Source organism: Ambystoma mexicanum, chromosome 14 (genome assembly GCF_040938575.1).
Source record: "Ambystoma mexicanum isolate Mex_15411 chromosome 14, UKY_AmexF1_1, whole genome shotgun sequence".
NCBI classification, from domain to species: domain Eukaryota; kingdom Metazoa; phylum Chordata; class Amphibia; order Caudata; family Ambystomatidae; genus Ambystoma; species Ambystoma mexicanum.
Genome location: NC_090940.1, coordinates 559,649,186 through 559,661,801, shown reverse-complemented (window position 1 = coordinate 559,661,801; position 12,616 = coordinate 559,649,186). Strand labels below are relative to the sequence as shown.

Sequence of the window (12,616 nt, the reverse complement as noted above, 5' to 3'; positions counted from 1 at the left end):
AAGATTTACCTTTGCCAGCTTTTTGACCAGTCCCGGTGCAAGAGTCCCCAACGTCCTCCCTCTTCTCTTGTCCCCACGACTAAGGCTCAGGAACAGCGAGATCTGCAGGAACTGCCAGGGACAGACTTCTTCAGCTGCATCTTTTTCTTCATTGTAAGGTACTGTGAAAACCCAACCGAGAGAACTTCGCTCTCACTGCGAAAGTGCATGAAACTTTGGGTCACCAGCTGACTAGGCCTGCAAGTTGCCAATCTTTCTTTTATGAACTACTTCCGAGAACCGTGGCAAAGGCTTTTCAGTTTAACTACCAGAACTGCCTATCCTATACAAGACATTAGCCCATTGACTTTGGCCTAACCTATTGCATTGAATTGACTCCTCTGGCGAACTCAAACTATTTGCACTGTCTAAAAGTAACTAGTATTCTTTTTATTAACCTAGGCCTTTTTGCTCCTACTTCAAATACTCTGAATGCCATTTTGCTCCTCCTTCAAAGTAGTTTAAATGCCTCAGAAATTGATAGTGTGAAGTACCGAAGTATATTTTTGTGTGATATAGATTGCCTCCTTCTAGTGAATGTTTTATAACTGACTGTGAAATAAATCAATAAGTGTTTTACCAGGAAACCTTTAGTATAAGAGTTTATTTGAATACTTGTGGTTGTAGACCTCTGTGTAACATCATTACAGCTCACATTCCCCTCTTGAGATAAGCCTGGTTGCTCAGCAACACTACCACAAAACTGTAGTACAGACCTATACCAAAGGTTGGTTTTGCTTACAACTGTAGTCCTAGTTGTGTGTAGTGGTCCCAAAGGGTACTGCATGCAAACTTGGCCTAACAAGCACAAGAATCACTGCATTAGAAGTGCCACATTTTAGGATAAGGAGGGAAATGAGGTTGCTACTTGATTTGAACTGGCTTCGTTATTAATATGCATTATCAAAACAGCCTATTGAAAGTGAACATCTATCTTAAGCTGGGATATCAGTTTGTTCATATCAGGCATAAAATCAGGTATACAATGCCAGGCTAACAATCAAATGAGAAATAAGCAATGAAGCAGCATTCGGCAATGAAGTAGTCCAGCCAACACAAAGCCAAATAATTAACCAGTAACATTTGGGGTATTTCAGTTTAGGTCCATTTCTTGCGTGTATAGCCTTTTTCAATGTTTTTTCAATTTGTAACCTGCAACATAATTTATCACATTTGGGCCTAGACACCTCCCTTTGACACCTTGGCAACACTCTAGCAGTAGGATTCTGGGTGAAATTAACTCAGTAGTACATGGATAATGCTGATCAGCAGAACGGGGAAATTAAGTGTAGTGTTTGGCACACACGCTTTAGCTTTTAAACTGAGATGCATACAAACATGTTGGAACGTACTTTACAAGTCGCTAACTAATTCCTGCAATAGAAAATCATGCAGCAAACAGTGTGGCATCACTGGCGCTTGTACCTTTCTGCTGGGGGAGTGCATTACTGGCGCTGGGGGTGAAGGTGGCCCCCGAGGGATTTTCTTGTTAATCCTGCAGGGTTGAGAGCAAGAGATTCATTAAAATACAAACAGAGAACTCGTCCCAAGACATACCGGGTTCTAGCATAAAATAATTAAACATCCAGGACAGAAATGTTGGCAGCGTTTCAAGAACGAACCTATGGTACCTGCTCCTCTCGCATGCAACTCAGGAGGAAATCAACCAGAGGATTGCAAACCAGGTAGAGAGAAAGATCTCTAGCAAGTCTTTTTGGAAAATGCACAGGGCACCTCAGTCTTCGTTCCAGCTCATTACATTGAAGTGCACTACAGGCAAGACAGAGGCCCCTTCCATTACTGATATATTAAAAAAATAAAATAAAATAAAATAAAAAAAGAATAGGGTAGCAGTTGAGGCTTCAGTTGGACTTCTGGCTTCATTTGTGACAGGAAGTATTTTCTTGGTAGTCCAAACAAGTTGAAATGAGGTGTGAATGCTTTTATGAAGCAAATGATTAGGTTCACCATCACCAAGTATCTCTCCCTAGAGTGTCTTTTTATAAATAAATAAAAAAAAAAAGTTGCGTCTTTCTTTTATTAACGATGACCAACCATCGTCAGTTTAGGAAGTACTTACTTGAATCGAGGGGGTTCCATTGGATCTTTCTGCATCTCCACCATCCGAATAACCCTCTGCTTTGCTCCCGAATTGAAAGCAACTCCTTGCTGGGATGGTGTGTACCTACAGGTGGAAAATGCAACCCAAATTGTTAACAGGCATCAAATAAGCAGACTCTTGATATTCTTGTTGGTCACCAGCATGAGTGAATAGTTTACCTTCATCAATAGATTCACAGTGCTGATGCATCCTATAAACACAAAATACATTCTGCATCAACAGGCTGATCTAAAGGACATTTGGCACTTTTTGGTAGTCTATCTACACTGTCGGTTGCTTCACTGCATCCTAACCCAGACACATTTTTAAATGAATTTACATTTTGATGTGTTCCCGTATTGTATCTTTTGTTATATGGCACTAACAGATGTCAATGTGTTAGGACAGTTTTTCTGAGGTCCAACTAAGGGCTTAGTAAAACCATACAAATGAGACCGTACAACACTCCACTCTTAGTTATAAGGCTACCACCAGAATATTTGGTAGCGCATACAGAGCAGCCAGGCTTATCTTAGGAATGAGAGAGGGCCGTAGGAAGGTACAAAGAACCTTTAGCATATACATGGTTCCAAAGAAACACTAAGACCCTGAAGTATAGGCCAAGATAAATCTTGGTGGGTAAGCACTTTGTAATAGAATCATAGACACAATGTAAACACACAACACAATGCTTAAGGTCCACAGACCAAAGCATATAACTTGTTCAGAAATACTAACAGTAGTTCTTAACAGCTGCTTGCAACTTACTCCCTAGCACTTCCCTCAGCCCCCCTCAGAGTCTCTTCCTCTCTCCCTCTTTCCCTCCACTTGCACTTTCTGAATGCTCACAGGGAGTAGTAGGACCGCCTTCTTTATTTTCATTGTATTTGCCTTTCATTCCCATGTTCCCTCCCTATTGCTTTGACACACAAGTTACTTGATGTATATGCGCCTTACAAACGCACAATAAATACATATCTAGGCAAGTCAGACCTAATCATACACATTTAGACTGGAACACACCCATTCAGGGGGGAGAACAACCACAAGTTACTGTTAGATTACTTTCAGTAGTACAAGAGTAGTAGACCCTGTCAGTCATGAAGTGACACTGCGCTAAGAAATAGTAAACCAACCCTGTTACCAGGATACTTTTCTGAATAGTGAAACACAAATTCATGGAACGGTATAAGCATATAACTAAACTCAGGATAACCCTTGGTTATACTAGGTGTGTAACACCTAATGTTGTATTAAACTATTACAGTTGCTTTTCAGACTAGTCGTAAACAGACTAAGGTAAGCAATAACTCTCCAACTTATTTTAGGATGGCACAAGGCAGACCAAGGTTAGTAAGGAACAAGTTACTTACCTGTAACTGTTGTTCTCCAGCATGCGTCTGGCATGGATTCACATGCTCATGAATATTTACCGTTGTCATGCTGGGAATACTCGGTAAAAGCAAAAACAGTTTGTTTCTTTTCTGAACTGTCTTTCTCCTAAAAACCAATCACTGAGCTCTGGGTCACACTGCCCCCAGCTAATGACTGTCCTCTACCTAAGCCCCTGCCCAGGCAGCCATCTTCAGATTTGGTAGCACGTAAAGTGGCAGTAGGACCAAGAGAAGAGTGGCAGAGGGGTAGGCGGGAGGGTTCGCATGTGAATCCATGCCAGATCCATGCTGGAGAACATCAGTTACAGGTAAGTAACTTGTTCTTTCTCCAGCACGGGGTCTGGCATGGATTCACATGCTCATGAATAAAGAATACATAGCAGTACTTACATGCACAACCACGGGAGGTGGCAAGGCTCAACAGAAGCAATTACTCTTACCTCCTCACCAGGCTCAACTTCAAGCAAACAGGTTGCGCAGCACTGCTTGGCCGACTCTGGACTCCTCCCTGGAATCCCCGTCGATGCAGTAGAATTTTGTGAAGTTGTGCATCGACCTCCACGTAGCAGCCCTGCAAATGTCCAGCAGGGGCACACCAGACAGAAACGCTGTCATTGCAGTGATCGCTCTGGTAGAATGGGCTGTCGGATGGCCAGGCAGCCGTCGGTTTGCCAACCAGTGACAATGAGTGATACAGCCTCAGAGCCACCTGCAAACGAAGCCTTGGACAGGGCCTTCCCATGGTTCACAGGACCAAAGTTCACAAAAAGCTGAGAAGTTTTCCGGGAACTCTTCATGCGGGCCACATGAAACTTCAGCGCTCAAGCCACATCCAGCGATTGTAAAGTCCTCTCAGCCGGCGACAAAGGCATCAGATAAAACACAGGTAACGCCAAGGGCTTGTTGAGATGAAATTCCAACTGAACCTTCGGCATGAAGGAGGGGTGCGTCCGCAGCACCACCCTCTTCTCGTGGAAAGTCAAGTACGATTGCTTGCAGGACAGGGCCTGAATCTCACATACTCGTCTTACAGAGGTGATGGCCACGAGGAAAGCGGTCTTCCATGACAAAACCTTAAACAGAGTTGAATGCATAGGTTCGAATGGGGCCCCCATGAGCCTAGTTAGCACTACGTCGAGTTCCCACACCTGGGCCGCAGCCTTCACCGGCGGGAATGAGCAGAACAGTCCCTTGATGAATTCCTTGACAAGACGGTGCAACCACAGTGAAGACCGTCCCAGAGACCTGGTATAGCGCGAGATATAGCCAAATGTACCTTGATGGAGGTGTGAGCCAGCCCCAGTTTAGTCAACAGTAAATACGGTATAAAGAAGCACTTCAGGGGCCGTGATACTTAGAGGGTTGATCTTCTGCAATCGACAACAGATAGCAAAACGCTTCCATTTGTGTCCGTAGCATTTCAAAGTTGTCTACACTCTGGCCTTGGCGAGCACCTGCCTGCAGTCCGCCGGAAGCTCGTAACCACCAAACTGCTGCAGGAGCCATGCCTTCAGGTTCAGCGATCCTCTGTCGTGGTGCAGAATTGCATCTCCTTCCCTGGCAAGGAGGCCCACGGCCACTGGCAGCTTGACTGGCAGGTACGTTGAAATGCTGAGAAGGTCCGGGTACCAGATCTGCCTCGGCGAAGAGGATCATCCTGCACCGGTACCATACGAGTTGACTGATGACTCAAAGTAGTAGTGTCAATGGAGGGAACGTGTACAGAAACAGGCCTTGCCGAGGGAAGGAGAATGCGTCCCCATGCTCCCAGGATGGGGGAACCTGCTGGCAAACCTCTGGCACTTGGTGTTCGTCGCAAACAGATCGATCTGGGGACTGCCCTATTTGAAGAAAAGTTTGTCAACTTGATCCTGCCAAAGCTCCCACTTGTGGCAAGAGAGCAGCTCCCTGCTGAGAGAGTCAGCAAAGTCGGCCCAGCACCACAAATCCTCCGCCTCTTTGGAGAGCGCCGGGGATCTGGTACCCCCCCAGCTTCCGGATGTAAAACATTGTGGTGGTATTGTCTGTGAAGACCCTCACCACCTTGTCCTTGAGGGACGGCAGGCACAACTTAAGGGCCCAAAACACTGCCCGTAGTTCCAGAATGTTGATGTGTAGCGTCTTCTCTTCCAGTAGTCACAGGCCTCTAGCTTGAAGACGTCCGTTGTGGGCTCCCCATCCTTCTAGAGAAGGGTCCGTCATGACCGTCTCCTGGTACGGGGGGCTCTGGAAGTCCATGCCTCTGGCGATGTTTGAGTGCACGCCCCCGCCACCTTATCGCTCGACGGAACTCCTCGTCGACCGCGATCCTGTCCTGGAAGCCTCCGGACACCTGAACCCAACGTCAAACTCCTGGAGGGGACGCATGCGCAACCTGCAGGGCCGAATCAGGTATATGCATGACGACATCATGCAGAGCAGCGACTTAACGGTCCTCACTGTGGCGATCTTCAGTGCCAATAGCCATTGCACCTTGCCCAAGATGGCCACTATCCTCTCCTCTGACGGAGCCGCCAGAAAGGACAACGTGTTGAGCTTGGCTCCCAGGAACAGCGCGTCCTGCGAAAGAGTCAAGAACCCCAGATACGTCAGCAGTCAGACGGTCCTCGCTGTATGATTGACTGCGATGTCCTTTGACTTGGCCCGGATGAGCCAGTCGTGGGTACATGTGACTTCCCAGTAGTCACAGATGGGCCGCCACCAGGCACTTGGTGAAGACCCTGAGTGCCGACTTCAGTCCGATGGGAAAAGCCTTGAACTTTAATTTTTCACTTAATTATTATTATTATTTTTATTTATTATTATTATTATTAATTATTATTAACTGCTAATGCCTCCTTTGGACGACGAAGCGCAGGAACTTACAATGCCTTTTGTGTATGGGGACGTGGAAGTAGGCGTCCTCTAGATCCGAAGACAAAGTCTCACTGCTCCAGCTGGCCGAGCAAGTGCTGCAGTGTGACCATCCTGAACTTCTGGTATGTACTTGAGTCATCGTAGGTCAAGCATGGGCCTCCAGCCTCCGTTCTTGAGTAAACTCCAGAGCCCCGGAGTTGCTGTGGGACCAGCGCTATTGCCCCTTTTCTTAACATGGCCCGGACCTCCAGCAGCAACTGAGGGACGTGTTGTTCCTGCCGGGCCACCGTTTGTATTCGAGGACACTTTCGTTGAAATTCTAAGGTGTGTCCGTGGGTGAGAGCGTCCAGCACCCAACAATCAGTGGAGATGGTCTCCCACACACCAACGATGTTCGCCAGCCGGCCTCCCACTGGGGTACATGGGTGGGGCCCCATGTCCTGGTCAGTTCAATTTTGCTTGGAGGTTGACATGCCGCCTTGTGGTCCTTGACAGCAGCCTCCTCCGAAGGCCTTGGAGCGACCCCTGTTGGCTTCCTGGGTTGATGAGCGAGATGGTTGGCATTCAGGAGGTTGAGCCCCCGCCGAAACCCGAAGACCTGTTATACTTCGCTCCTGAGGAACAAAAGGATGGTTGTCGTTGCTGCAGAGTGCCCAGGGCACGAGCCGTCTGTGTCTGTCTTGATTGCCTGGAAGGATTCCTAGACAGCCTTCCCGAAACAGGTTGTCTCAGTCAATGCGGCATGTCCATGTCAGGTCTGGCTCTGTGAAGAGTGAAGGAGCGTGTGACAGATTGTTTTCTGACGTTGAATTAGTTTAATTGGGACCGTTTTTATTCAGCCTTAACTATAGTTTTCAGAGTGAAGGCAACACAATTCAACAAGGAGGAGAAGGGCTGAGTGCTGATTGGTCCAGGTAGTCACCTGGTGGACTTGGCAACTGCCTTTCATCGTCCAGTCTGCATCAGGAAGGTCCTGTTATTTTGTTCTCAATTAAAAGAGAATTTAAGTAAGTTACAACTCATCCCCTAACTTCCATAGCTGAAGTGAAGACCTGTGAAGTTTCAGCGTGGGACAAAGCAACCTGTAACAACCGGTGGGAGAGTTTTTGTTTTCTAAATCCAGTGAAGAAAGTTTCTTGCTAATGAATTCCAGAGACTGTAAAGAAGATTGACAGATTTTTAAAAGTGTATTTAGTTTAGGTACTTAGTTAGGGCAGAAGTCTCAAGGAAGATTTTATTCTGTCTTGGATCTCAATGTTCACCAATGTGGTTTTTATTTGGGTTATAGTAAGATGAATTTTGATTTATTACGATTTCAAAGCGAATGTTCTCTTGAGTGATTTAGTACGTTCGTTCTGTGTTTTAAGGAAGGCATACTTAAGTATCCTTTAGTTTAGAAGTGCGCATGAGTTTTAGGATAGAGTTTGACAAAACATTTTCTGCACAGTCGTAGTTGGCTTGTTGATTGTGTTTAAGCCAAGCGTGCGCGCAGTGCTTATTTGTGCCAACCAGGAGAGTTTCACGCATGCGTAGAAGGACATCGTCCTTTCTTGTACAGGCTGAGGATTCTTAAGCGCGTGCTTGCGCAGTGTAGGTCTATTAGTGCCGATTTAGAGTGCTTCGTGCATGCACAGTAGAACACTGTCCGAAACGAACAGGCAGAGATTGCTTAACGCATGTGCGCATAGGGAGTTGGTAGCATCTGTCTACAGAGTAGTTTATGAATATGCCACAGGTGTTTGTCTTGAAAAGTCAGGCAGTGCGTTCTAATAACGAGAGTGCGGAGTAACAATTTTAGTGCTGGCAATACAGTTCTTTATTGAGAATAGTGCTGATTATCTGACTTCACGTTTTCTATTTAGTGTTTTGCATTGAGCACGTTAGAGATTTAACATTGAATTACGTTTGGTTCAAATGTAAAATGTCAAAACAAGTAGTAAGTGAATATGTAAAGTAATACTCAAATCACCTAAGGACTTTCAATTCAGCTCAATTCAATATAAAAAAGCAATCGAGAAAAGTCTTCAAGTTACAGTATTTGGGTTTTAAAGAGAAAAGAGATATTCCGTTAAGGTTCCAGCTTCCCCCAAGAATAGTACAGAGAACAATCTTGATGAGAACAAGTTGGCAAAGATTTTCTGAATAGGAACAAGAATTAAAGAGACTAAAAAGGGGGTACAATTCCCAGAACTGTTCTAAGCTGATGCTCAAAGCAAGTAGCTGAGGATGCACAGGTATGATAAATCTCAGCAAGGGTCAAGGGGAGGCCCGAGGAGTTGAATTAATGAGTAATTCTTGTTTATTTATTTTTCTGCAAATAGATGCCTGATTAAGAAAAAAGAGATCTGTGCCGTTTGTTATTTTCTCCACTTCCCCTTTCCCTTAAGAGGGTTAGAACTTCAGCTGTTAGTCAGACCAGTTGTTGCTCACACCTTCTTGGGAGACTGTGGGACTCAGCAGGTTCCGCGGACAGAAGATTACAGGACTGGACAATCCAGGACCATCGTCAGGACTGTTAGGGAGAATTATCAAAAATGTGCCAATTCCCTCACCTTAGAGACCCCCAGCAACTTCGCTGGATTTTGAGGACTTGATTTTTTTTACCTGGAGAGTGTGTGACCCTTTTCCCCACTCTCTCATGTATTTTTGTGCAAATTTTACCTCTGTTTCTCTTTTGGTTATGGAGTCTGACAAACTCCATAGGCATCATCTTTTACAATTGTGTCACACAGCACCTTCAGTGCAATGGCACAGGGAAGTCTTTTAGATTTCCCAAGGTTTAGATACCTTCTCTGGGATAAACTACTTTTTCCCAGAGCAGTAAAGTGAAGTTGACTTTACTTAGCATTGTACTTGCTAGACCCAGCACACACTATCTTACAATAGCGTGCTGGAGGGGTTACTTAGTATGTAACATTTTTATGTTACCCTTTCCTCAATTGAGTGGCTGGTGGCAGTGGTTTCATTTTGAACTACCAAGGTTTGAATTTACCGCAACCGTTCGCGGACCCGGTAACGTTAACCGCGGGAACCCTCTTTTTTAAAATGCCATCTAGCCATCTTTGCTAAAATGGTGCCTGGTCTTTTATCGCCAGATCTTTGTGGCAAGGTCCTCCTAGAAAGTTTCTCTGCGCGCCAAACCAGGTTTGGTCTTTTTGTTCATTCGCCTTCGGCGGGCTTCCGGAGTGAAGACCGCCTCTGGCGCCCGAGTGTCTGGGGTGGGCAGGAAGTGAGGGAGGGAGGTGCCCGAAACTCCCTGTGCTTAGTCTCCTAGGAGACCCAAATGCACTCCGTGGTGATTGGCTGGCTGACTGTATGGCAAGGACAGCCACCCTGCTCGGTGAGTGACAGCTAGGCTGGAATGAATGGGCAAGAACTGAATAAAAGGTGAGTCTCTTAGCTTGGAACGCAGAGTAGACCACTGGAATGAAAGAACCGAAGACGAGCTTGAAGAGGACTGCTGCTGCAACTCCTGGACCGTTGGTTTGCCCGGTGAAGCCCTGCTGCAGGTCCGAATCGCTAAGTTAATCTCAACAGAGAAGCCCTGCAAGGACGACTTCTCCCTTAGAGTTGGTGGGACCAATCAACTCGACACTAAGCCACCTGGATACTATTCTTGGAGCTGGTTGTATTTTCCTCAGAAAGTTGCAGGAAACCAAATAACCAGGGAGAGGGACACCAGCTTGTGTGCTTGACTACAGCTACCGGAAATGAAGATTTGCCAGTTGCCTGATTTTTGGACCAGTCCCCATGCAGTGCAGGAGTCCCCCGACGTCCTACCTCTTGTCCCCACGACTGAGGCCCAGGAACAGCGAGATCTGCAGGAACTGCCAGGAACAGAGGTCACCAGCTGCATCTTTTTCTTCATTTGTAAAGGTACTGTAAAACCAGACAGAGTACTTACCTCTTGCGGTAAAAGTGGTTGAAACTTTCCCAACTCCCAGGCCTAATCAGTTAGTGACCAAACATATGATTCTTCTTGCTACAAACAATTCCTAAGAACTTTTGCAGAAATGTTTCCGTTCATCTACCAGAACTGCTTTATCCTATCCAAGACTTTAGACTTTGGCCTAGCCTATTGAAAAGAATGGACTCTTCTGGTGAACTCAAAATATCTGCACTGCCTAAGAAATAACTGTATTCTTTCTATGTTCTGATAACCTCTGCTTTTTTGCTCCTCCTTCAAAGTATTCTGAATGCCTCAGAAACTTAAGAGTGTACAGTACTGAAGTATATTTGTGTGCGATTATATTGCCTCCTTCTTATGAATGTTTTATAACTGACAGTTAAATAAATTAAAAAGTATTTAACAAAGAAACCTTGAGTGTAAGATTTTATTTGAACACATAATTACAGCTCACATTCCCTCTTGAGATAAGTCTGGCTGCTCAGCTCTGCTACCAAAAACTGTAGTACAGACTTATACCAAAGGTTAGTTTTTACTTACACATGTAGTCATAGTTGTGTGTGGTGGTCCCAAAGGGTACCACATACAAACTTTACCTAACACAAGTTAATCTGCCTCCCTGAAGGAGATTTTAATTATTTTACACGGTCTAAAGTATGTTCTAAATCCGATTCTAACCTTTCCTTCCTTTACAACTCAATAACTGAATAGGTAACTGAAAATAAGTGCAATACTGACCTTAATTGAAGTCACACTCTTGTGCTGGAAAATTTGTTAGCTTAAAGTATTTACCAACTTTTATTGTCTTTTACAAACTGAATCCAATCTTTGATTGAATGTTACTAGTAGATACAACTTTTTAAAGAATGCTTATTTAAACCTTGTGTATATTATAGATAAATATTTATATATAACTAAGTGCCTAAGTGTTACTTGGCTACTTGTACTTACTGATTTTAATTGTACAGCTCACATTACCCCTCTGGCCTGCCTCCCTTGGCCCTCTTCCTGCTCCCACCCTTGAGGCGAAGAACCTCTGTGTCATCTGCGACTCCACACACTCCTTCACTCCTCACATCTCGGACGTCTCGCAGAAGTCAAACTACCAACTGGACCTCCTCAGAGGTATTCTTCCTTTCCTCTCCTTCCCCCAGAAGCTCACTGTCTCTAGAGCTCTGGTTCTCTCTAGGCTTGACTACTGCAACAGCCTCTTTCTAAATCTGCCTGCATTTTCTCTCCGCCCTTTGCAACTCATACAGAACAGGACTGCAAGACTTGTCCTTGGCCTCAAGCCCAGGGATCGTATCTCTCCAGTTGGCTCCCAGTGGCTGCGAGAATTACGTTCAAGACCATTTGCATTGTCCACAAGGCGTTCTGGGGCCTGGGTCCTCAATACCTCCGACTCTCTCTTCAGAAATACCTTGCTGCTCGAGCTCTTCGCTCCTCTTCCTTCAACTCCCACAGGGCCAGTCGCTACCCCAAGCAACGAGTTGGTGGGAGAACTCTCTCTTCGGCTGGGGCCTCCCTCTGGAACAACCTCCCTGCCTCTCTGAAAATTGAGAACATGTCATGACTCCTGCCCCTGGCCTTAGCTGTCAGGCCATCTGGACTGCACCAGAACCCTCCATCATGGCCTCAAGGGCCTTGTCATGTCCCCCCCGACTCTCTTGGAATCAGTCCTGGCACCTTTGGCGCCAGGCTCATGTGGAAAGCCAGTGAATTAGGGCCCATAATGGCATTTTTACAACATGGATGCCCCCACATGACTCAGTTCCATAACTGAGCCATGTGGTCTAGCATTTTAGGTGGGACGTGGGACCAGGCCTAGAGGCACCTGGGATACCTGCAGGCTATATAAGCCACACCTAAGTTGCAGAACACACTTCGCGTTGCACTGCTATTTGCAGTGTGACGTTCACCGCGGCCTGCTGGAATCTTCATCCGCACGCCGGACCCGATTACCTGCAAGAACAAGGACAAGACACTTAGCATTCGCTTACCTCCTAGCGAGCCCTGCTCTCGTACTCCGCTACAGTAACCCAAACATCCAGCATCTCGGCGAACCTCGCTCCATCAAGGAAACCGCAACCTGGGGGAAAAACAGAGACAGAGAAGCAGCATTAGTAAGCGTTTATTCTTCCACATCTAAAAACAGCAAAGGCGCTTGCTTACCTGTATTGAACTCGCTTTGGGTCCACGACCATTCCGGGCCTTCCACCACCGGCAAGAAGAAAAGAAAGGACTGATTACTACGCAGAGTGCCAGTAGGCGGTTCACTAAACACTACTCACCGCTCTCCATCTTCTTGGCACATACAGT

The 12,616-nt window shown here is 45.9% G+C and overlaps 1 protein-coding gene across 2 annotated transcripts in view; it reads right to left on the bottom strand.

The window, feature by feature from the left end:
- The window catches only part of SNW1 (SNW domain containing 1), a 300,010-nt gene that overhangs the window by 98,509 nt on the left and 188,885 nt on the right, over positions 1-12,616 (bottom strand). For both annotated transcript variants that reach the window (XM_069637912.1, XM_069637913.1), the window contains exons 6-7: positions 2,120-2,224; positions 1,465-1,534 (exon numbers count right to left, since the gene is read on the bottom strand). In XM_069637912.1, the coding sequence (XP_069494013.1) occupies positions 1,465-1,534; positions 2,120-2,224 (175 nt within the window). The remainder of the gene's footprint in view (positions 1-1,464; positions 1,535-2,119; positions 2,225-12,616) is intronic.